Source organism: Biomphalaria glabrata, chromosome 5 (assembly GCF_947242115.1).
Source record: "Biomphalaria glabrata chromosome 5, xgBioGlab47.1, whole genome shotgun sequence".
NCBI lineage: Eukaryota > Metazoa > Mollusca > Gastropoda > Planorbidae > Biomphalaria > Biomphalaria glabrata.
Genome location: NC_074715.1, coordinates 23,805,597 through 23,832,538, shown reverse-complemented (window position 1 = coordinate 23,832,538; position 26,942 = coordinate 23,805,597). Strand labels below are relative to the sequence as shown.

General features: G+C 33.6%; 2 protein-coding genes across 12 annotated transcripts in view; one reads left to right on the top strand and one right to left on the bottom strand.

Moving 5' to 3' along the window:
• On the bottom strand, positions 1–19,940 carry LOC106065438 (uncharacterized). Of its 6 annotated transcripts, XM_056030841.1 has the most exons (8): positions 19,802–19,922; positions 18,612–18,744; positions 11,541–11,641; positions 9,259–9,326; positions 8,098–8,144; positions 5,680–7,779; positions 5,276–5,304; positions 1–2,985 (listed from the first exon to the last, which is right to left on the bottom strand). In XM_056030841.1, the coding sequence occupies exons 4-8, from the start codon at positions 9,287–9,289 to the stop codon at positions 381–383; spliced, it is 4,812 nt and encodes a 1,603-aa protein (XP_055886816.1). In that variant the 5' UTR covers positions 9,290–9,326; positions 11,541–11,641; positions 18,612–18,744; positions 19,802–19,922; the 3' UTR covers positions 1–380. The 6 variants fall into 6 exon arrangements, with proteins under 6 accessions (XP_055886816.1, XP_055886817.1, XP_055886819.1 ...); XM_056030842.1 differs by lacking the exon at positions 18,612–18,744 and having other exon boundaries at positions 19,802–19,940; XM_056030844.1 differs by lacking the exon at positions 9,259–9,326.
• The window catches only part of LOC106065439 (solute carrier family 17 member 9-like), a 23,819-nt gene continuing 16,696 nt past the window's right edge, over positions 19,820–26,942 (top strand). The window contains exons 1-2 of one of the 6 annotated variants that reach the window (XM_056030851.1): positions 24,580–25,101; positions 25,134–26,024. The gene's annotated coding sequence lies outside the window, so the exon portion shown is untranslated. Of the gene's footprint in view, positions 19,960–24,090; positions 24,355–24,394; positions 24,553–24,579; positions 26,025–26,942 lie in introns of those variants that run through there. The other 5 variants (XM_056030852.1, XM_013224249.2, XM_056030853.1 and 2 more) reach the window with 5 other exon arrangements.

Here is a 26,942-nt window from a genome sequence, read left to right as displayed (position 1 = left end):
TTTGAGTTGTAGATAATTCCTTTAATAAGTACAAGTTCCACAAAAAAAAATCTCAACATTAATTTGAATTACAAAAATAGTTTTCAGTAAAACAAAATGACAGTTCAAATCACTGATACATTACAAAGAAGCTCCACTATTTGGTCAAAAATAGGAAGAAGAAAAGAGACAGTTTTTGTTTGAATGATTACATGACTAAATCAAAGTGTAAATAACTAAGCAAATTGAACGAAGGTTCAAAGCACTTAAATTCTGCGATTTCAACATTTTAAAAATAGAACATCAGTAGCAGGAGGTAGAATGAATAGGTGTTCTAAAATGTTGAATTACACTTTTTTTTTTTTTAGATGAATGACCATGTTTATCGATGGATACCAAAGTTACAAAACTTTTTTAGATGTTTGACCATTTTCATCAATGGATACTTGCATGTGAATCAAAGAGACATTTTGTTCCTCAGAATGTGCAGTTTTAAGGTGTTGAGTGGCACTCTCTTGTGAAGAAGAATACCATCCACAAGAGACACACTCATAGATGTATGTGGAGTTGGCCTTATGGCTCTTGGAGTGGTGATATAGGTCAGGGCGGTTAATGTAACAGCACTCGCAGTTGGGCATCTCACAGACATATATGCGAGATGGCAGCTGCGACCTGCGTGCCTCTGTGTCTCGCATGACCATCAGCTGCCCCTCGTGCTCACTCATGTAGTGGGACTTCATCCCAGTCAAGGAACTGTCGTAGAAGTATTGCGTACAATACAAGCACTGATACTTCTTCTCGGAGGATTGGCTCCTCACTTTGGTCACTTGGCTCAAGTCCAAGGGGTCGAGCTCTACTTTACAAGACTGGAATGTCTCCTTCGAGGGCGCAGCTTGTTGGGTAGCATGTGTCTTACGGGATGTACCCCTTGATGAGCACTTCTCTGCCTCTGCTGCACTGACACTCCGGTGTGTGGCTTCATGTTCAAAATAACCTTTCTTGGAGACAGACAACTTCAAACAATTGGGGAAGGAACATACATAATAAGTGCAAGGTTTATGTACACTTTGTTTAAGGCAGCTGATAACCAAGGGTAATCTAGATCCATGCTGTGAAAGCACATGAGCTTTGAGGTTCTGTAACGATCCTTTACTTATATCTGAACAATATTTACAAGCATACACATTTGTATTTAGGGAGGAAATAGTATGGTCAAAGGAAGATGTTTTAGCTTTGCTGTCATCCTCCCAAATCTGACTATTACTTCTTGACTGTGAATGTGAGGAGTTACATTTTTTACTAGATTTTTTACTTTTGGAACGCCATTCACACTCATCATCTAAAAAAGATTCCTCTAATGCAGGTTTCATTTTTGATAAAGCTTTGACAGCTGCCGTACGAGCAGGCAAACACGTTAAGAGTTGCCTCTGTTGGACTGTCTCAACAGGAACAGCAGATGTCAGGCTAGTTGGGACAACTAATGACGGTTTCGTTTCTTCTATTTCTTCTTTGACTGCTCCAATACAAGTCTCAGTAGTCGTTGTATCCGCTTCACTTTCTGAATCTCCAGTAGAATCTATTAACTCTTCTAGCCATTTAGGAACCTGACCTCCTTCAACTTCTGACTCTTCTTCTGATCCTGTAGTGGAGCTACTACTGCTAGATTCAGCATGTTCACTGCTTCTGCTGTCCGTCTCTTTCTTATTAGACAGCCCTTTAATGCTACAGACTGTTTTGTTTCCCACCAATTTAAAGGTAAGCTTCAAAGGAGAAGTAGCTTTGGGAGATTTGGAATTGTTATTGTTTATTTGCTGTCGGTTCTTTAAAGCACCACTTTCTGTGTTGTTACCGTCAGCTAACTCAACCTCATGGCCAGAGCTTAGATCCAAGTTGGTTCCATTTGTAGGCTTAGTAATAAGGCATTTTCCATGTTCACTCTGTGTTTTTCCATATTCACTATGTAATTCTTGCGATTCACTATGGGATTTTTCATGTTCATTATGTGATTCTATAGGTTCACAAGATGATTCTCTAGGCTCACTATCTGATTCTCTAGGTTCACTAGATGATTCTCTACTGTGTGAATTTCTATGTCCACTATCTGATTCTCTAGGTTCACAGTGTGATTCCACATGTTCATCATGTGATTTTCCAGGTTCCCATTTGTCTGCATTTGATGACATTGTAAACATCTCTCTATTTTGTGTATCCATCAATAAATCATCATTAGAATTTTTTGAAAATTCTGAATGATGAACTTTCCTTGTTTCAGGATCCATCAATTGTCTATCCTCCCTGCCATCTTCAACAATCTGTTGAGACTCAGAGGAGTACATATTTGCATAGTCTATTGTAGCAAATGTTAATTTCTGTGCCATTTCATTCTGTTGAACGATTTCATTGCCTTCAGTCAATATGTCTAATTCAGCAATAGTCAAAGTCTGAGTTTCATTTAGGTCTGGTAGTATGGAAAGATTGCTTTCCTGCTCCTCATTAGCTGTATCACATTGGACATCAACAAATCCAACAGGTAAAAAAGAATCATTGGACGAAAGAGATTGGCTTAGAATATTTACATTGGTATCCACATCTAGGTCATGATCTATTATTAACGAGCTGTCCAGTCTGGATCCAGAGACAGCTACTTGGTCTACTGTTTCTTGACCACAGACATCAGTATTGAACTGTAATTTGTCAGAGCTATCTACATCAGTGCATTTCAAATTGTCCTCTTTTTCTATATATTTGTCCTCTCCCTGTACAATTATGTCTTCCTCATCTGCCTGTTCTAATATACTATCTTCGGTCACTACATCTAGTCGATCATCTCCTGTCATTTCATCTGCCTGTTTAGTACAACATTTGTCACCTGTCAGTACATCAACACATTCATCTGCTGCCATTTTATCTGTACATTCTTCATCTGCTGGTTCTTCTCTGCATTCCATATCAGGCTTTGTGGGTGTGCTAACACATAATGGCTCAAAGTCCCCAGTTTTCATTATCCTGCAAACAAAGAAAAAAAAATAATTTCATTTTGAAGTTAACTGATAATGTACTGGTAAGTGTTAAAATGTATATTGTTTAAGATTGCATGGATGAATTTGTTAAGAAAGTTCTTTCACAATAAGTGGATGTCTAGTGTCAACAATAAAAATTATTTTAACATTACAACACATTAGTTACATAAAAATAACTATTTAAGCCAAACTAGCTAACTGTTGAGGTTGTTTAATATTGTAATTAAATGTTATCAATTTCTTAAGAAAAGTTTACAATTAGTATAAACTATGTAGGCAACATTTAACTAGTTTTAAATATCAATTAAATATGTTTAAGGGCCCCATTAAAACACATACAAATGTTGACTAATTAAAAACACTGAGTGATTTTGATGCAGCCTAAGTATTAACAGATCAAAAAGTGAAAAAAAAAATAAGTGTAAAAATTGAGTTCTATATACCATACATTTAACAAATCATGCTGAATAAACAGATCTTCTAAGGTTGAACACATAAAAATACAACAACCCTCACATGGAACAAGTAGGTATATGATGTTGTTACTGACAAGAGAAACAAGTTGTACTTCATTACTTTTATAGGTGTACTTCAGAGACCCATTAAATATATATATGGAGATTTTTGTTTCATTATGACTGAACAAAAATGTTTTGAATACATTTATAAAAATGTTAATAAATTTAAACATGAAAAACTATGCTAAAGAATTTATTCAGGGAAATAAAGTGTTAAGAAAGACTGAATATTTTGGTAACATTGTGTTTATATTGAATTTTTTAAATCATTAATTAATTTTAATGGATAATTAATACCTGACTTGGATAAAAAATATTTTAAAGAAATAATAATAAAATAGCAATAAAAAGAAAAAGACTTAGGGGGAAAAAGCAATAATTAGCAATTAAAATGCACATTTACATACTTTGTAAAATAACAAGTGAACAATGAATATATTGAAAAATAAAATGTAACATTTTTTTGTTCACTCCATTGTAGAAACTGTCACATGTAATCTTTAGTATTTGAAAGTTATTTGAATTGCTGATATTTTCAAACTATAAAGAACAAACTTTTTTGTTTGACATTACAAAGAAAATGTGTGTTCTAGGTTTGAAGCTTCCATAGTACTAAATCTTGAAGAAAAATAGACTTTTAGGTTGAAAAAAATAATGAAATTTCTCCATAATTGGGAGTGGCCATTCTATTTAATATTGTAGAATTCTTTGTTCCAAAGAATAGTTTCAGCAGATAAAATGTAATACTATATAATATTCAACAACATATGTTTTCAACAACGTACTACAACAGATTTTATTATTATTACTCTATATATAATTGTATGAGCTAGCTGCCAATTAGAGTTGATATAAGTCAGGGAAGAAAATTTCACTATTGGATAGGTACATGGTAGCCACCTTAATTTTCAGTAACTCCTATAATATAACAAATGTATAGAGCTTGCTGGATCTTTAAGTATATTCATCATTGACTGAATACTTGATCTACTAGACTGTCTAGTCCTTCCAATAGATTAAGTTTCTAACTGTTAGCTCTACTTACATCTACTGCCAGTCTCTCAATATCTGGTCAATAAAACCCAAAAGTTGATCAATAATAATGCCTTGTGATTTTTTAAAATTATATTGTACTAGCCCAATATGACCCGCGACCTTCGGGCCGGGTTTACCAGATTTGTCTTAACGTTTTGCTCTTTAATAATGATAAATTTAGGTTTTTTAATTTTATTTTTAGGGTCTCCAGGTTGTGTGAGGACATTAAAGATACATTACAGTCTCTGCCATGACATAAGGAACAACTATGCCCAATTTTTTCAAGATTGTTAAAACGTTTTGATTTCTATGCGGGACATACACACATACGCCTTACTTTGTGCTTTATATATTAGATAACACCTTCCAAAGGTGATTGTCCCTGAGAGCATTATCTGAGGAAATTTACTGAAATACAGAGATGTCTTTAAATTTTTTTTTTTAATCTCAACATTTATCTTAAATGTTGGTGTGAATCAAAATATGATTGACTTAATTTTAGCTATTTAAACTCAAAACAACTTTCAGCAATACAGTTGCATTCTCTAGATGTTAAATCAATGTTCCCTATAAATTTAAAAAAAAAAAATGCCTCAGTTGCAGTTCTGTAGGGGAAAAATTATTCAAGGATCTGACTGATTACAAGAAAGTCAGAATTATAAAGACAAAAAAAAATTTTTGGCAGACTGAAAAAAATGTTTCATTTAAAAAAAATATGCTTACACTGGTCTTTCCAATTCATTTTCAATTACCTGTAAAAAAAGAAGTAAGTGACAGCCTCTATCAGACCATTATAAACTGATTGAGTGGAAAAACTGAAGATACATACCAGTTATACATCATAATAGGATATTTAGTTTGGCTCTTATTACCCACATAGATTTAATTAGCATTCTAGCTACTGTTTGATAAACATGCATGGAACAATGCAACTAATGTGTTTGTCAGACAACAATTATTAATTCTAATCTAAAACACAATGCCATGCATTTAAAACTAAAAGTAAACATTTCTGGGTTTTTTAATACTGAATGGGCAAAAGAACAAATTATGTTTCCTCTTCACAGTTATAAAAAAAAAGCAATTCAACCATGCAATCAAAAACAAAGTAATAAAATTTGGATTACCTTATCAAGTAACATTTTTGCAAATGCTATAGTCTGTTCTAAGCATTTGACAACATGTGAATCCACTTGAGTCCATTGCAGTTTGTTCCAGGGTGTACACCAATCAACATGGTTTAAGAAACCATCTCTAGTTTCAGATTTAAAAGAGCAGTCTTCCCGTGCACAAAAGAAGATGTGTTGCCTGGGTTCAGAATTACTATCAAAGGCGACCAAGGACTTTCCCTTATGTTTGTAATAGATATGAGCCCTCATAGATGAAGGACTGTTAGCAGTATAGGCACAGTGATAGCAGGTGTAAAGGGCTTTTTTTGAGGAAGTAGCTTTTCTTGTAGAAGATGCTCTGACATCAGGTAACTTCACTTGAACAGAATTGATATATACAGTCTTATCTCCTGGAGACTCATTGGCTAAAGGTGGCTTCACTTTCTTCCCTTTGACAGCCTTACTGGGATCTTTTAATGACTCAGCATTTTCTTCAACAGAGGAAACAGAATTGTTGGATAAATGAGGTGACAAACAAGCATTTTTGTAAGTTGTATTAGTAATGACAGTGTTGGAACCACTAGCTTCAAGAACTTTATTACTTTTACTAGAAGGAATGCTTGTTGGTGGATTTTTTATCAGAGCTACATAGCGATGAGGTTTCCCTGTGTGTTCTACATTGGAATGATCCTTCACTTCTGATTGGCTAATGCTTTGGAATGAACAATAACCACAACTCCAATACAAACCAGAGGAGCCACTTTTAACTTTTTGCATTTTGCCACGGGTGTGAGTTTTATATCTTATGGGAGATTCTACAGAAGATGCATTCAAGTTTTTTCTAGGGGGCAAGGCTTTAAATAGTTGAACAGGAAATGGAGCAGTCTCAGGTATGTGGGCACTAGAATAGATTTCAGGAACAAGTTCTTCAGCACAAGGATTCTCTTGGGACATTCCTGGTTTGCAGATTTCTTCAACTTCCATGTCAAACAGATCATAATCTGAGTCTTTATCATTGAATTTTGTATGAAGATGGTCAGGCACTTTACAATTGTTAGTATTATTACTAGTCGAGTGTTCCACAGGTGTCTTTTTTGTATCCAATTTAGCATTTTTTTTCCCTGGTGGATTTTGAGATCCAGATTTACGTTTCCTCCCTTTAGAATGGCGATGGCAATCATCTGAAGAATGATTTTGAGAATCTCCACTTTCTTTCTTTTCCAAGGAAGTCTTAACACGCAAATAATCAGACAAAAATGTGCAGTAGTAAAACCTGCCAGCATTGTCATGAAATTCAGGATGTAGTTTGAGCATATGTCTAACAATATCAGACCTGCAGAAGGATTCATAGGCACAGAACTTGCAAGCAAATCTATGTTCAAGTGTGTGGTGCACTAGTAGTGATTTGTTTGTCGTTGTATAAGGGCAAAAGTTACACCAGTAGATGCCAACATCTAAAGGTGTTACAAGTTTGCTTGACTGGTCTTCAATGTACGATTTAGAACCAATACCACAAACTAATTCATGTTTCTCCACATTTAAAATTTTCTCAATCTCATCTTCACAAATATTGGACTCCATCAATGCATATGTAAAATTTGTTTTATCTCTTAGCACTGAAGCATATCCTAAGGTTGGACACTTAGAGTGCTTCATTCTAGTTCTAGTATTTTCTGGAGTTGAAACTTTTTTCTTGGGTACAATTTGTGCTTGTAAACTAGATGAAACAGGAAATGCACATGACTTTCCAGTAACAGGAACAGAGTTTTCACGAACTATTTTCACTTGATGAGACCTTGGCTTGTGTATTCCAGCATCACTCATGGCTAGCAAGGTTTCATTTTTTTTTAATAGACCTTCTATGATGTCTTGAATAGAATCCATTTTTTTACTGTCAATAGCACCTTGTAGTTGGCTGCGAATGGTAGAGCCTGCAAAAAGATCATTAAGAGGTATCTGTGCTGATGCAGACTCAGGATTCTGTTGAGGAGACGGGCCCTCAAAATGTATGGGAGGGAGTGGTGAAGAATCTCGTGAATTCGCTGTGGAATTCTGTTCACTGATATTAGCAGACATTGAGTTGTGTTCATAGCCAGCATCTTCAGGTTCATCTTTTATCTATCAATAGAGAGTGTATATATTAACAAGTAATGGATTGAAAACTATAAACTAATTTATATCACATTAACAGAAAAGTAATATTTATCTGCAGAACAAATAGCAGCAAAACTATTACCAGCACTTTGGTCATCAAGTAGCTTATATTTTATAGTAGTAATGTTGGGCATACAAGCCATGTAGCACCCTTGTCAACTAAGAATTTCAGAAATGTAAACCCCCACCAGCTGGACAGCAATATTTTGATAGAAACTTAACTGACTTTACCAATGATGCAACAAAATGATTATTTAAACTCCACTAAAATAAAAGGTTTACCTGAATCTCTGCTAAACTATCTTGGGAGCAATCTGTGTCTTTATCCACTGATAGAAAACAACAAAAAAAAATTACTTTTTTTCTGTAGATCAGTATTAAGATTAACAAAATATTGATATAATGTTTACTCACATTGTAAAATTATTAACATAACACTGAGCAAGGTCTTGATTTTTTCTCTTAAATAATACATTGTACTTTCACAGTATCAGTACATGTATACTAACTGAAATACACTACTTCACAGGGTTAATGCTAAAACTGTGATAAATATGAAATGTTTCTTTTCCTTTTCAATGTCACAGTGTTTTTGTTTCTGTTCTCCTGAAGTTGTTTTCTTGTCTCCTCAATTTCAGTGATGTCTTAAAGAGACAATTTTGTTTTTCCCTGTTGACAATTTTTCACTAATTTTTTTTTTTTTTTTTTAGACTTTCAGAACCTAAGGCAATGTTTTTTATAACTTACATTTGGTAGAAAAAATATTTTATTGATAATTTTTTTTTTTATTGAATTTTACTTCAAAATCTTTATTTGTAATTATAGTGCTTAAGTGTGGCGATGGGTTGGAAATATTCAAATATTAGGAGCATGGTGGCAATTAGTAAAGTGTTAAACTTTTTAACCGAAGAAGTCTCCAGTTTGATCTCAATAAATTTTTAGTATAACTGTATACATCTGAGTCCAACCAACTCTAATGACTACAATATTATTTGGAACAAGTAAAGGCAGTTGATCATTATGCTAGCCATATGACCTGTACATCATCTGCCTCATAAAGGTCTGAATGGGGTACCCTGGTACTGACTTTTGGGGGTGGATGTGGGATTAACAGGTTAGTTGGTTTTTTTTAAATCACCCCCCCCCCCTCCCACCCACTAAAGTTCTGGATCCAACCAAAATCTGAATTCCTTTAAAAAAAACAATATTCATGTTATCTTCTTGCAATGTTAATTTAGAAATCCCTATATACAGATCTATATGATATAGAACATGCATTACACTGGGTTATGGATAATTAGAAGTTACTATCACAGAAAAAAAAAGAATTTTTAAGATAATATAAAGTTCTCAAAAGTTAGCATGATACATCTTACTCAGGCTTGTTCAACTGGGAGCTAGACAAATGTGACATTGAAGCCTTTAGTTTTAGCCACTACCTACTTGGAGGAAAACTCTGAATTCTAATTTCCATCTAAGTCTAAGCATAGGGAAGGATTCAGGAATCAACCCTGAAAAAAAAAAAGATCTGGTGACACTTATATTATGACAAAGCTGACTCCAAACTGAATCAATATCTTCCATTCCTTTTGGCACAAAAGCTGCATAGAGTGTGAAAAACTGCTGTACCTCCCTAAGAGCTGTTAATCTATGACTGATGACAATCAACTTTGGTAAGGGGGGGGGGTGTTAAGCCATTCACTATAAAGACCACATTTAATTTCCTTAACTCTATTAATAATTGACAAAAAGTCTTAAGTGCAAGGAAGTAATTGTATCAAATGCACCACACTCCTATTATTTGAAAACTAAATGAATTCATTAAAGAAATATATTTGCAGATTATACTACTTAGAAATTAATGTGTAACTGGTGTTATTTATATATTATATATATGCTTGAGTCAAGAGCCAAATTCCAGAAAGCAACTAATTATTAAGCATTACACAGAAAAAAATTCAACTTCACTTGTTAGAAAAAAATATAAATATTTTTTTTGAGGAAAAAATAACAAGAGCTCCCAAGTTATATATTTTAATCTCTGAGTTTGAATTCTAAGTACTGACAAGTTTAGGTGATTGTCAAACTTGCACACAGATAGATGCAAGAAAGTGTACAAAGGAAAAGAAAGGATTTATTAGTTTATTAATGATGGATCAATTTAATGTCTTTATGAAGCAGATAAAAATGTCTCTCATTGTTGTTTTTTTTGTAGTTGTTTTTTTAAATACACTAATCATATGTATTAATTTGGAAGTGCGGTGGCTGAGTGGCAAAGCACTTGGCTTCCAAACTGGGGGTCCAGGGTACAAATCCTAATGAAGACAGGGAATTTTACTTTCAGGATCTTTGGGCACCTCTGAGTCCACCCACCACCATTAGTTGGGAAAAAGTAAAGGTGGTTGGTAGTTGTGCTGGCCACATGAAACCCTTGTTAACCATGAGCCAAAGAAACAGATGACCTTTACATCATCTGCCCTATAGATTGCAAGGTCTGAAAGGGGAACTTTTTTTATTTTTTATGTATTTATTTAACTGAAAGCAAAAAGAATTGCTTTTGGGTGTTGAGTGACAGAGGGATTCTCTACGCAGGCAGCAATTGTTATGCAAATTTTACAATGAAATTTAATTCAAATTAGAAACAGACTTAACAACACCCGAACAGGTTTCCTATTACATTTCTTTGAGACAGAAATGTTTTAACATTGTTCTGTGTCATTTTCACTTAAACTACCATCTAGATGTGTCTAGGTATATATCTAGAGATTTGATTATTATTAATTTTTCCAATGTGTCTGCTTTTGCCAAGATATAATTTCCCCAATTTGGGTGTCACCAGGTGCAGACCTAGTGACACACTGGTAACATGTCATGGCTAGCATTGACTAGCAATGAAAAGATGTAATTAATTTATTAACAATTAGAAATCTATGGTGCTGATCATGTTATTTGTAAAAGATAAAACAAAGCTAATACAACTAAGTAAAAGCTTTTTTTTTTTAAATTAATGCCTTTCTCCCTGGTGCTGAAGGGGGGATTCTAACAATTTCAATTTTCTCCACAATAATCAAAGGAACATTCATGCCATGTTTCATCAATTGGTCAAATAGTGCTTCTATCAACAACATTTTACAATAAGTTTTATATTAAATGTTCACATTAAATCAGCATGCAACATAAAGAAACAAAGTACTTGAAAACTATTTTAAAAGCTTGTTTCTAACACCAACATTATCCATTCTATTATCTTGTCTTTAATAAAACTAGATAGACAATTATTAGTATAAACAAACAAAGTTATAATTAATTTTCAATGACTTTGATAGATACAGTTAAATTCTGAATTGTGATATAATCTCTTTACATTTGTTTCATTAATGAGAAAAGAATGTATTATAAAAACATAGAATCATTATTCAACTTGTTTTTCAGCAGGCAAGTGACAAAAAAAGATCACAACTGTGCTAATATAATGGCTTATTAAATATTCTCATTTTGATTTCCTGAATGCTCTTGAATCAGAATAATGTGTCGGCTCAAATAAACGAGTATAGTTTAAGTACTCTATTGTAAAACTAATTAATTTACTAAACAATACTAGAAAACTAAAAGGTTAGCAGCATCAGACATGGGAAAGATAAAAACAGATGGTTAATTATTATCAGGCTATTAATTTAGATAATTAATTGACAAACATAATGGAAAGTTTGTAATATTATACTCACTATTAGAAAGAACTTTTTTTGCTTATCTTTCTTGCATGAAGCTATTTCTTACATAAATATAACTGTATATTACTTCTGAACGTTTTGATATTAAGATAGTTCTGATAAAGAAAAATAATAGGTAATATTATTTTTTTTAAAGTTTGAATGAAAGCTACATAAAAAAAATGAATACTAAAACATACAGATTTATAATTTAGCATTCAGTAACATTATTACATAAAAATAAAATTAATGGGGGTTCTGATCTTCTTTAGGTAATGAAAACAATAAAAAAAAGGCATTTTCTTGAAGTCAGAAGATCAAGAATCAGTGACATATTTCATGTATATGACCCTTATGTGACTCCTGTGGAGCTTTTTGGTCTCCCATTGAGCGCCTCACCAGATGGCGGATAGGGAAATGTCCTCCAGATATGGTGGATACTGGGGAAATAAAATACCCGGGGTGGACCAAAATCAAACCTGCTGCCTTGCAGGAAGTGGAGGAATCCATAAAGGTTATTGGATTGGAAAGAATTTACTAAGAGGTAACATGCATGACATCAAAATAGTACTACATGATTTCATTACCAAAATTGGAAAAGAAGCTACATTCAGACCAACAATTGGCAAAGAAAGCTTACATGAAGAGATCAACAATAATGGACTAAGATTAGTGGATTTTGCTTCAGGAAAAGGAATGTCTTCAGCAGAACTAAATTCTAACATTAAGAATATTCACAAAGCAACCTGGATCTCACCTGATGGAAACAACCGAAATCAAATAGATGATATACTCATAAATAAGAGGTATATGGATCTGATATACTAGATACTAGATGTAAAAAGTTTCAGACGAGCAAATGCTGACTCAGACCACCTACTAATTAAAGCCAAATTTAGACAAAGAATAAGTAATCTATACCAAAGAAAAAGAACACAACAATAAGATTGTCAAAAACTTACAAAAAATCCACTTGTGGCAGAAACTTATAGAATCAAGACTCCAAACACAACTAACAACGTTGGAAAAGGACAATGAAAATAATACCTTAAAAATGACCAATGGGAAAAAATTAAACATACTATTAAAAGAACAGCAAAAGTAGTTAGATTTAACTCTTTCAGTGCGGCGTTACTCTAAGCCAGTAACATTGCTAGCGCTGGTCAGTGCCACATTACTCCCAGCGAGTAACTTGGTATTTAATATTTCTTTTACTATCTTTTTTATGTTAAACTTTTTATCTCTCTTTTTTTATTTTCCGGATGTGAGAGTGATTGTTCTTTGTTTTTGGTAGTAAATTTGATGCAGTACCAACACATTTAAAAAAAAAAAAGACAACATTGTGTTTATGGTTCCTCTTTTTTAGTTTATTTCCAGTGACACGAAAAAAGTAAATAATACAATTTTTTAGTGCATTTGTTAATCTTGTATGAAATTTGAAGTGATGAAATGTGTTTAGTATTGTGATTTTTCAATATTTATGGATTAAATGTTTAATAAAAGGTTAAATCTTTCAGTATGTCTATTTTTTTATGAATCTATAAATATATTTCCTTTTTCTGTGCTCAGTTTAAAAATAATGAAAAAAAAATTTCTAGAATAATTTATTAAATTTTATTTATTATACTTTTGTAGCCCATTCATTTTCCTTTCAAATAAAATCAAATATGTTAGATTATTTAATAAAATTAAAAAGTTAGGTTAGTTTTAGTAACTCTACCCCACTTGAACATGTGTGTTCATCCCTGAAAATTCATTTTTTTTTAATCAAAATAATTCGCACTGAAAGAGTTAAGCAGAAGAACAGGAGAATAATACAGACGTTATGGAAGAGAAAAACAATACTCAGATGATAATACAGAGAGAGACCAGAAGCACCAGACAGTGATACAATGAAACAAGAAGAAAGGCCACACTAAAGTTGTGAGAAAGAAAGAGAATGGGAAAAATCCAAAATCACTCACTGTGACGATACGAAACTTGCATACATAAGTTCATTTGAGTTTTTCCCAGCAAACCGTGAGAAACTTTAATTTTTAACATAAAACAATTATTTTCTTGTCCACCCATAACTAATTTCTTGTAGGATTTATCCCCCCTCGCACGTTTCTCACGGGACGAATCTCGACGTAAAACATTAACTAGCCTCTCGAGGGCTAACTTTTAATTATTGACCGCTGGACAGCGCTGCACCCGCGCTACACGCCGCGGCCTAATAACTTTTCACACCTAACCCCCCCCCACCCCCCGCAGGATACACATCGCTCTAAGAATAGCATTGCACTCGGGCTGGACAGATATATATTCGCTTAAGACTTTACTCTCATGGTAGGCAACGAATATTGACCATAAATCTGACCTGACGCCTGACATCTCCGGTACATCGATACATGTGAGAAAATCAGCTAGCTTTCTTCCCCACCCGTTAAACGAAAAGTCCCATCTATATAAAGAGAGAGACCAAAGCATTCCAAATTAGGCCCGCTAGGATTCATACAGTCTCCTCTGTTAGGAAGTTTAGTTGTGAGATTTCATTAGGGACAAACGGGTAAGTGTAAACATTTTACTATACTCATTTTATCTTATAGGAATGTGTGAGTACACATTAGTACACAACAAAGTTCCCCGTCATTACATTATGACTTTATTATGTATGTATCTTGTACTATTTTATGTCGATGCTATATCTTCACATAGTATTATTAATGCCGCTATGGTTGTCTACATTTGAAACTATAGTTATTACATTTAATTTGTTATGTTTCATCCATTCCTGTATTTTAGCGATTGATGTAAACAATACCCTTTAGTGAATCTAAGTACTGTCTAAGAACTTAGGTCGCAGTGCTCTAAACTTACAGAGCCCATGTGAAATTAGTTATTTCACATTTCTGTTGTATATCCCTCATACATGTTATTATGTCTCCCACCCTTGTGAACTTATAGTTCCTTGGATGAATGTAATTTTGATTAGCTATATCAAACCCTTATTACTGTAGCCATATCCCTAATATTTTATTTTCATCTTATCCTTTAGTATATAATATGCTCATTCCCCATTTTACTGTAACTGATTACTTATCGTCGTAATCAAATTTAATGGATGAATCTTGACTACATTATACAATGGCACATTTAATGAGGTTATCTTACTTATATCCTTTTGTTATTGAGTTATATGCGCATGCTTTAAGATCTTATAACTAATTGTCTTAAATGCCCTATTGGGATTGATACCAATGCCTACATCTGAATGATTGCAAGGCATATGGGAATCCCTACTCAATGTCTTTAGGAGGTTCCTAATTGTCTGTCTTATCCCCAGCCTGGTTGCTACCCCTGATTGCTATCCCTGATTGCTACCCCTGGTTGCTACACCCGACTGCTATAACTACCAGATCTCCATAGAAAGCTGTAACCGGAGCAGACCACACCAGATTAACCCCCCCCCCCCCCCCCCCCCAATTACATACCTGTTAGCAAGAAAGCATTGCTTACTGTCCTTGGCCTTAACATATTGCCCAGTGTCCACAGTGCCCTATACTGCCCAGTATCATCTGCCCAGTGTCCGGCCCAAACTGTCCACTGCCCAATAGCTATTGCCTAATGCCGACAGATCAGAGCAACCTTCGCAACAGAAGATAAACTGGTGTTGAGTTAGCACGGCTCTCTACGAGCTAGAGATCACAGCTGAGAGATCGTCCAACTTAGTCTACAGCACCAACCCTCTCTACTGCTAAACAGGCAGCGGCCTCACCCTAGAGCCAGTTTGCCTACAGCATAGAGACTACCCCGAGCCGACGTCCTGAGACAGAGCCGGATGACTCATCCTTCTGAGTGCCAGTCCTACGACCGCCAGAAGACGACCCACAGGCTAGCAGCTAAGAAAAATAAGTAGCCAGACATAGGAACATTCTTCTCCTCCAATCACTCAATAATTAGCAATCCATGATGAGCAATTATTTTAGATATTAGCACCTTCATTTCATTTCTTAATTATAATTTTATTTGATCATTTATCTTGTGTAATTTTTCATTTATTAAATTATATTTATTTATAAACGCATAATATTGGTCTGTTCTTACTGTTAGTTGCGGTGTGCCTGTACAAAATCTTATATGTGAGCGGGATAAAATTAATCAAATTTCCCCTAGACCTAAACAAACAAGCCAAATATTAACTAATTAACATCTCGTCACACTCACATTGAGGACTTAGCAAGAGAGGGGGATGTGAGAGGAATGTACAAGAAAATTAAAGATGAAAAAATTGGATTTCAAGCTAGATTGCACAGAGATGGTGATCACAGAAAGCAGCAGGGTAATTGAGAGATGGGCTGAAAACTTTGAGGAGTTCCTAAATTCAACTGAAGAATATGAACAGCCTCAGGGAGGACCAGATCCCTTAGTAAACTCCCCCAACACAGAGAAGCATCTCCAACAGCAGGACTTGAAATAAATGACAACAAAACCAAGTATAGTATGTTATAATGACAACAGAAAATCAGGGAGAGGACAATATATTAAAATTACTAACAACACATTTGAAAGCGTAGAAATGTAGAAAGGAAGCATAATACTTTCAAAAAATGACCTAATGACAGAAGTAAAGGAACGACTAGAGGTAGACAACAGAACTTTCTATAACACACAACACATGTACTTAACAGCAAATTTATATCTAAGAAAATCTTATAAAACAATCATAAGACCAGTAGTTATGTATGCAAGTGAAACCTGGATGATGACAAAAACAATAGAAAATACTTAGCAAAGAAAAATCCTCAGAAAAATGAGGAAACTGGATGGAAGACTCGCACCAACCAAGAAATATACCAACAGCTATATGAAGACCCCTCCATAGTAACAGATAAAATGGAACAAATTACATTGGGCAGGTCATCTCGAAAGAATGACAGAAAACAGCAGACCTGCCTACCTAAAAAAGTCTAAACGTGTAACACTGATGGTCAAAATGTGTATTTTGGCACCAGAATGTGTAACACTTGCGCGATCGACTATTATGTCGTGTATATATAAATATATAGATATATAAGCCTATGGATAGATAGATAATTTAATTCAAATACGTGATGTTAAACTGTCACTACTAGTAGTAGTAAATTTAGAAACTAAAAGTTCTAAATATAGATCTAGAATCTAAATCCAATAGTTGCAGAGCTTTAGTCCCTCTAGAGACTAGATCTACCTAACCACTAACTAATACTACATTAATTTATATTAATTTCTAATAGTATAGAATCATAGAATCTAGAAATAGTAATAATAGAGATAGGGACTTGCATCTAGATATCAGAGATACCAAACCAGAAAAGACAAGTAGATTTAAATTTAAGTAGATTCTAGAATCTAGATCTATACCTAGTCATAGCACTTCTTTCTACATTGATTAGAACTTTAACCTAAATCTAAAATAAGATCAATAAGCTAGATCTAGACTTGAAGTAGAATTTTAAATTTAGTTTTGAATAATTTGAAGTGAGTAGTGAGTGTTACCGGTCCCGTGGATCAGCTAGCTACAAACCTAGACCAAAGAATGTAGATCTAGAGAATCTAGCTTAGACAGTAGCTAGATCTAGATCTACTGTATAATAAGTAGATCTAGATCTACTGTATAATAAGTAGATCTAGATCCATGTAGATCTCAATCTAGATCCATCTAGCTAAAATACGATGTATGAATCAATAGCGCTTCGATATTTTTATTATTACGGGAATCAGGAATATCCTTTTTTTTTTGGCATTCGACTTTTTTTTAAGCTCCAAAATAATTAATTTCTAATGAAAATAAAAAAGTCACGTTGGTGACTGAATGATACCAACCCGCCACTCCCATCACTCTCGCGTTCTTCATTTGAAGACTAGATCTAGATCTAATTGCTAATAAGAACCAATCAACGTATAGAGTCTAGATCTGGACACAATGTGTTCACCCCACCTTTTCTATTTTTTCCCCGGCTTAGTGTGACCTCCGTGACTGCTCGTAAGCTAGTTTAGAGAGGAAAAAAAAAAGATACGAAATGTGTAAAGCGGCGGGTTAAATTCGTATTTGCGTACTGGCGGTTATATTTAGGAGATTTTGCGTAACGAATTCTCTGGAACAGAGAAGCAAAGAAGCAGCCAGGGCCCTCCAAGGCATCATGTTTGGTTTATATCAATTAAGCTGAAATCTACACCAGTTTTCTTTAAAGCCATTTAAATGCCTCTTCATCATGAGGGATATTTTAAAAGTCTTTTACAACATTGGAAAGTTAAATGTATAAAAACTTTCAAGTATCATTTTGTAATTCTTTGTAGAGCTCTGAAAAATACTCTCAAGTTTTAAAGTAATGTAGACAAATCCTCCATAGCAATTTTAGTGGATGCCTTGAATGGTGTTTAGCCCACAAGTATTTGTAACTTTAGTTTTAGCTGTCATTTTAGATCTGTAGACTGTTAAATTTTTAGTAAGTACTTTTCTTTTTCAGGTTTACAATCAAACTGAATTATAGCATCCTCATCTGTGACCACTGTCTCAGTGTCTATCTTAACTATAGATCTATTCCATCTCTGTAATTACAATTCTTGTAGATCCAATATAAAACTGTTAAGTTAGTGTTCTAGTTCTGAATCTATCTACTTATCTAGATCTATAATAGATCTAGTTAGTTAAAGAGAAACTCTGAAGGTTTTTCTAATTTGAGTTTTAATTATTGATGACATATTTAAAATCTGCGTGAAAAGTTGTAATAGTAAACATTTTACCATTTTGTATTTAAATGCTTGGAAACATTTATATTTAATAAATTAGTCAGTAAATTCTTGACATCTAAAAAAAACGGGATTCTTTGAGATTTTGTTTTAAGCTATTTCAAATGTCACTTCCCTCAACAATACTGAAAGAAATCTACATTTAACCAATCATATCGCTTCATTCTTACAGTAGCTGTTAGGCTTAGTGACGGCCTAGTCCAGAGCTATGATACAGTTATATATATAATTATATTATACTTGTATAAATAGATAAAAAAGCATTGGATAACCAACTCAAGAAAAAAAGTAACATTTTCATCTTTAAGCCTTTACCTGTCCCAAGAAGTAAATAGATCGTGTATCTGACTGATTCGAACAAACTGGTCAGTGTTAGGCTAGTTGAGATTACATGTAGTCGGTCATGACAAGACAACCAAGTGACAGTGTTTGTTGTGTGTTGAGTGGTCTGGCAAGAAAATACACACTGCCGTGGTTAGTCAAACATGTAAATTTACTTTTAATACGAATTTTTTTCTTTGCATACAAGATCCTAGATCTAACTATAGACGAAGATATATTTCTTATACGAGAATGTAAACTTTGCTGTATGGTCTCCCGTTATACAGAAGTCAATAGATTAAATTAAACATATATTTTGTGACATCACATAGAAACCTGGTGAAAGTCTGACTGTTTTGGATGCGCAGGAAAATTATGTTGGAAATACATCAATTACTAAGTTATTATTGCAAAAAAAAAAAAGAATAATATATTCTTTATCTGTAAATCAAAACAAATATATATATATATATATATTATATAAATCAAAAATTTTCAAAACCATCAGAGTTTCCCCTTAAAGTAGATATATATATCTATATAATAGTATATTATATAGAGTCTAGATAGTTTTATAAGATAGTATTTAAGTAATAAGTTAAATAGATATATATATATACTTAAATATACTAGAATTTTAAATTTTACTAGAACTGTATATTAGTATATAAAAATAATATTATTAATATTAATATATAATATTTTTAATATATAATTAGAGTCTAATATATAATATACATAAGACATAATAGATTCTATATCTATATTAGATTATTAGTATATTCTAGATCTATATTATCATTTATTATGTATTCCTCACTAGTTTTCGGACTCGAAGACAAGCCTTATTTATTTATATTTAGATTCTGGAGTCTAAATGAAATCTAAATATAGATATTCTTATTCCTAGTCAGTCTGAGCCTAGACTCAGGCCTAGGGGCACTAGGGCCTAGAGTAAAGTAAAAGTTATAAGTAGTACTAAGTATACTAGATCTAGATTTCTAGAATCTAGACTCTACTCTAGATCTAGTATAGTAGTAAGAGTTAAGAGTAAGACACTTGTAGTGTAAAAGTGTACAAGTCAAGTAGACTTAGTAGTGAAGTACTGAGTGAAGTAGTCAAGACAGTCAACTTGCAAGTCTTCAGTCAAGACTCAAGTCCAAGTTAAGTTCAAATATACCTACTCTAGCTTCTAAATCTAGATTAAGATACAGATTCTAAATCTAGATTAATAAACTGCAATGTGTACGTTCTAGACTTCACGAGTTACGAGTATACGTAATCCCTACAGCCGCCATTACTGTATAATTCTCGAGCTCTTCAATCAGCGTTTCTCAACCCTGTGAGTGATAGAATATATAGATCTAGATATCTAGATCTATCTAATTAGACTAATCTATATCTATATAGAATCTAGATCTAGATTATAGTACCAGATCTAGAATCTAACATTCAGACATTTAACTCTATTTATATTAGATCTAGATTTAGAATCTATACTAGAATATGCGATGTTCTGTTTGGGATCCCGCATTTTAAGAAAATGTAAACAAAATAGAACAGAAACTATAATAAAAAAAAAAAATGAAAGACTGACATACTTGGAATCCCCATTGATGACACTATCAAAAAATCAAACAAAGCATATTATTAGGGTTTATTAAAAGAAACTTCTATAAATCAAATAAGAACATAAAACTAAAATGTTATTTAACCAAGTTAACCATGATTTAACCTCAGTTAGGCCAATAATAGAAAATGTTTTGGGACCCCTCATCTCAAGAAAACATTAAGTCATTAAGAAACTGGAACAGACACAAAATATAGAGCAGTGAGATTCATAGCAAAACGAATATTCACATTTGACTAGCGTAACGCCTTTAGTAAAATCACTAAATTTAGAAAACCTTCAGGAATATAGTCCTAGCTACATTAAAACACTGAACCATAATCTTCAAATACAAAAACAAAATCTAATAAAATACCCAGACACAGATAAATAAAGGCACATCCCTAATTTCATATGCAAGGACAAATTAGTACAAATGCTCCTTAATATTCTTTCCTAGTGCTATTGGAGCCCCGCCCCCCCCCCCCCCCCCCAGAGTTCGATTTTTTTAAATATTAAATATTACGGAAAATGCAGGTGCCCTCAAAGAGGTCAAGCCCCCCCCCCCTCCCCCCGGCCTCCGAATAATGGCATATTCCTAGCTACGTACGCCACTGATTCGACAGCTGCGCTGGATTGGACTCCTATCCCACATAGGAGCTAGAAACGAGAGCATGCCAATTTAAAGGTGATCGATCTTCTTTGGAAAGCTTAAAAAGAGGATGGCGTAACTGAGTGCCCTCTCGAAGCGTAATAAAGATAATCTCAGGCGCCATTTCGCCCTCCATTTTATGAAGGAAAGTAGCTGGCAGCAGATGGCCTCTGAACGAGACAGTTGGACATATTGTTCTACCTGATAACTGGCCTGTGGACCTGGAGCAACACTGGGAGTTGTGTTGTTGGTCTAGGAAGAGGTTATATGCAGAAAGTACTATAAGAACTTATTATAGACTCCGTACAACCCGCAGACTTGACTGTGTTTATAAACATACATGATATTTTCCTGTTTACCTTCGTTGATTCGTATCCCTTAAAGTTATTACACTGTTGTTTAGAAGTGAGAATTGGCGACTAAACCTGGAAACAATAAGGAGGGTGGGGGTAACTGACCTGCTTATGGATGCTGGATGAACTATCAAGCTACGGGTATCTGAAGCAAGAGCTCCGAGGCAGTGGTATGTACATCATCAGGAGTTAGGAAAAGCTACAGCACATCTTGGCAAGATTTAGTTAATGAAAAGCAACATCCAGAAATCTTTCTTTTTGAGGTTGAGGCCGATATCAAGGAGCTCATGACCAAAATGGATGAACAAATTGATACCATATGCAGAACCATTAAATGGACAAAGTGTTGGTTACTGGAAAGCCTGATAAACCGTTATACAATGAAGACTGCGCGGCGTACGTACAGGCAGTTTCAAAGGAAGCACTGGTGGTGGAGGCGCTGTGTGTGATAGTATAAATATATAGCAAGCTGTACGAGTGTGGCTTCCATGCCAATAAACGTGACTACCCCAACGTCCAACGATAAGTGCAGACCTGAGGATGTCAATGTGGGGGACACGACAATTCGTTCACTGACATTTCGTTCACCGACAAATCGTTCACGACTTTTCGTTCACGCGACTATTCGTTCACCAGACATTTCGTTCACCCGACAATTCGTTCACGCGACATATCGCTAACGGACTATTCGCTCACAGACAACTTGTTCACCGACAACTTGTTCACCGACAGTTGGTTCACGACAAATCGTTCACGCGACAAATCGTTCACTAACAATTTGCTCACAGACAAATTGTTCACAGACAAATCGTTCACTGGATATTTCCAAAAACAAAAAATTGCTAGAGATCGGGCCTGATCCGAAATTCTTTGTCAATTTTTGTTTGTTTGTTGTTAATATTTTGTTAACGAGGACAGTATGTGATAAAAAGTTATACTTAAAAGAAAAAAGAGATCTTACAAGCAAGCTGAAACATTTAAATGGGACCTCACTTTACTATAGGTAACATTTTTACTTTCAACAAGTAGGCCTTCTTTTACACTCATGTCCATCATGTAGTCTTGTTCGACCTACCCATATTTGCTTATCTTCTTAATAGCGGTCCAGATGTTTAATTAACATATCCATTTTATTGATATCTTATTAACAAAAACAAATCTTATCTTATATAATAAAGACGTTTCTTCAAAAAAGAAGATGATTATACGTCCTACGCGTCATGCATTCTGCCAAGTCACTGGTTTTCCTGGCTAGCTCAGACACACTAGTATTTTTTCCACAATCCTTTCAGTGTTTTTACGAGAGATAATTTAGATTTTTAACAATGGTACTAGATTTGGTACAATATATGGTTTCACTGTTCAACTCTGAACGTCACATACTAGATACAGATCTAAGGTTAATATCAATTAAGACATCTAAGAAAAAAAAACTAATTACATATACAACACTAAGAAATATTTTGGTTCCCTATCAAAAAATTATAATTTATCGCAATACAACAAAATAAAATTGTTTCAATAAATTTGTTATTGAGGTCCAAGCAATCAAATTAGTCTACCAATGGGTGGTCACATATAGAAACAAGTTAACTAAAATAAAAATAAAATAAAACTTCTTTTAAACTTGATGGAAAGTACTATACTAGTGTCTAGTATATATTTTCAATGTTAACAGATTGAACATGTGTATAGGCAATGTCCAATAAAGTTTGATTACTTCCAGAGGAGCCAGTCTGACTAGCACTCAACTAGGTGTTAACTAGAGTATCCAGATGAATGGGTAGATTCCCGGTAGATGAAAAAAATGAGGGGGGTGTAAAGGTATATTAAAGGTGAAAGTAAAAATGTTACCTATAGTAAAGTGAGGGCCCGTTTACATTTTTCAGCTAGCTTGTAAGATCTATTTTTTTTTTCTTTTAAGTATAATTTTTATCACATACTGTCCTCATTAACAAAATATTAACAACAACAACAACAACAACATTAAATAAACTCGGATTAGACCCTGATCTCTAGAAATTTTTTGTTTTTGGAAATAATAGTTTTAATGTAAATAAATTAAACACGCGACGAGAATATATAATATTAACAATATGTTACTATCCAGTGAACGATTTGTCTATGAACAATTTGTCGGTGCCGTGAACGAATAGTCGCGTGAACGATTTGTCGTGTGAACGATTTGTCGTGAACCAACTGTAGGTGAACAAGTTGTCGGTGAACAAGTTATCTGTGAGCGAATAGTCCGTGAGCGATATGTCGCGTGAACGAATTGTCGGGTGAACGAAATGTCTGGTGAACGAGTAGTCGCGTGAACGATTTGTCGGTGAACGAAATGTCAGTGAACGAATTGTCGTGGAACCGTCAATGTGATTGACACCTGCACCCAGGTGTTCAACAAGAACGGTGACCTTTTGTCCTTCTGCCCTGACAAGTGAGAGTAGCACGGACGATGGCCAATCAGCGGAACCCTCTGGTATATTGGACTTCGTTTGCAGCCTGGCTTCCTAAATGTATCTACAGATCAAACACGAGGCACAGATAATTGACCTGTTTTAGCATTTCCAATGGAATGCCGCCTGCCCATCTCCACCCCAAACATCTTCTAGGTCTAGGTCTACGTGAACCGAAAGATAATGGTGATAGTAGCACTGCTAGATGGATATATATATATATATATATATATATATATATATATATATATATATATATATATATAGATAGATAGATAGATTGACAAAATCAACAGCGTTTTCATGATTTACATTTGTTTTTTAAATTATTGACACAATTTTTATTTTTTTTGGATAGGCACCTAGAGCTACTTTTTTTTTTTTTAAATATTTTTTAGATCTAAAATCTAGTTTCTAGGTTATTTAGTTCAAAGAAAGATGGATTTTGAATGACTGATTGACTATGCTATATTATCAATTATATAAGTAAGATTTAATTCATATTACCCTTATTTCATTCTATACACATTGTGGTTGACACCTACCAAAGACTAAATCTAATCCAATTTTATGAAGTACTACTTATGAGAGCTCTTTTTCAATGAGTCTAAATAAAAGTCCTAAAGCTAGATCTAGAGTCTACATCATTAGATCCACAATAACAATAGTGAATAGACTATCTAGATATCTAGATCTAAATCTATATAATTTATATATAGAATATAGATCTATAGAATATATTCTAGATTTAGACTCTAGTCTAGATCTATACTATAGTATAGACTGAGGCTAGATTCTAGATAGAGATAGAGACTATCTAGTCTAGAATCTAGATCTATACTATAGACTATACTCTAGTCTATAGGTTAGCAGCTCTCTCTCTCTCTCTCTAGTTACTCTAGTTAGATCTAGAGTAGTTTATGCTATTCGGACACCTATAGGCCCAAATTTGAAAGTTTGACTTTGACAGCGCATTATTTGACAATGGTTTGACATAGAAAAGAAAATGACGTATCAAAATCTTCTTTAGTTAAAGGAGAATAAGGATGACTACTTATATTTGTTCCCCAAACCTATATTTATTATATTTAAGGTCAAAGACGCCGTGTGTTTTCATTTAATTCGGACACATTTGACCCACATTATTTGATTCCGGACACAATAATTTATTTCGGACAGTCTCTATATTTAGGCATCAATAAACTCAGATTTTAATTCTATATTAACATTAACTAAATTTTAAGATCCCCAGGCATAGCCCATCACATGAAATCATAACGATGTTTTCAAACTATGCATAAATACGAACACAAAAAAATAAAAATATGAACACACTTATTCTACCAAAATTAGGTCACTGGAATAGTGATTTCTGCACCGACCTTTAGACTTATTTTATGTTTGTTTATTTTATGTGTGTTGAATGTTTGGGGTTTGCATGATTAGATGTGTTGAATGTTTGTGTTTTTTTTGTTTATTAATTTAATAAATTTCTAATACAGATGATCTTTTGTAGTATAGTAGGCCCCTACAGGTTACGATAGCCATTCTTGCCTAACTGAATCCTCTATATTCTCTCTATATAAATCTAGATCTATCTAGTAGGTCTAGATCTAAGCATTTAACTTCATTCAATGTACCAAGCTCACTCCAAACATTTGCCCATTTATTCTCTATTTAAAAATAATAACAACAAACGAACAAATATAATATAAGATCATTTTTATTGATGTCCAAAACTGGCTGTCCGAAATAAATTTTGGTAAGAAAATCGTAATTTGATTCGGACACCGTATTAATTTTTTTTTGATATGGAATTAGAAAACTTGGCTTATGAATCAAATAAATTAGCTCCAAAAACAGAATAAATATTGCCGGGCTCATTAGTATAGACTTAGAAAATAAAAAAATATAGTCTTAACTCTAGGAAGAGGTAAAGTCATCCGGGTAACATAGGAAAAAACAACAACCTGACTAACTAATTTGAAATTCGTTTTTCTTACATAAAAAGATAGCTAAATGGAAGGAAATTGGGTTAGAATCATTGGAAAATGGACAAGCACATTATACAGCGCGCTAGTTTTATAATACATATTAAAATAATTATTTAATGACCACAAAAAACAGCGAATGTCCGAATTCATGTAATGTCCGAAATAAATAAACTACTATATATATAATATAGAATTAATATAGATCTAGTTTGTTACTCTAGACTACTAGCTAGAGTACTCTAGTTCTAGTCTAGTAGTAGTTCTAGAGTCTAGACTCAGTCAGTCGTCTCTCTGAGTCTCAGTGACAGTCAACTCAGTCTCAGTGACTCTCAACTCTCAGTGAGTGAGTGACAGTCTTAGTGTCAGGCGTAGACATATTTAAGTCTAAGTAATTTTAGTAATTTAGAGTTACTCAGGACTCAGTTAGTTGAGTTAGACTAAGTGTCACTAAGGCCCTAACTAAGGCTGTCTTACTGATTACTGAACTTATCTTAGTCTAGAATAGTAGAAATTCAATAAAATTTAACTTAAAAAACTAGATTAGAATTACTATAATATATAATAGTACTATTCAGAATTCTAGATTAATATCATTATTAATATTAATCATTATAATAAATTTAAATCCTCTAGTCTAGCAGTAGATTAAATAAACTTTTATTTTTAAAGGTCTAGATTCTAGTCTAGAATAGAATCTAGATTCTAAACTAAATCTATCATCTAGACTAGACTCTACACTGTCACTAGATCTATGACTATTTATTGTGACTAACTATAACTTATTAAATACTGTACTGTATGTTATGTCTATTTACTATTCTAAAATAGATCTAGTCATCTAGTAGAGCTAGAATTAGAATCTATTCTATAAAAACTAGTACTAGATAATCTAGTATAAAGTAGTACGGTAGTAGTAGTAGTTGTAGATCTATAACTAACCTAGAATGATAATAATATATATATTATAATAAGACATAAAATGATAAAAATGTCATATATATATAATATAATTCATAACAAGTCTTTATACTTTCTATATGATATATAATTTGAGTAAGTACTAGATTCTAATATAGAAATATAGACTTATAGTCTAGATCTAGCTGCTAGCTAGATTAGATTCTCTACTCTACTTGACCCTGATCTCTACTTCTAGATTCCAGAATCCTAGCTAGACTTTCTAGACTAAGCTAGATAATCTAGTAGTAGTGGATATAGATCTAGTGACAATAGACAATAGTGTAGAGTTAATATTAATATG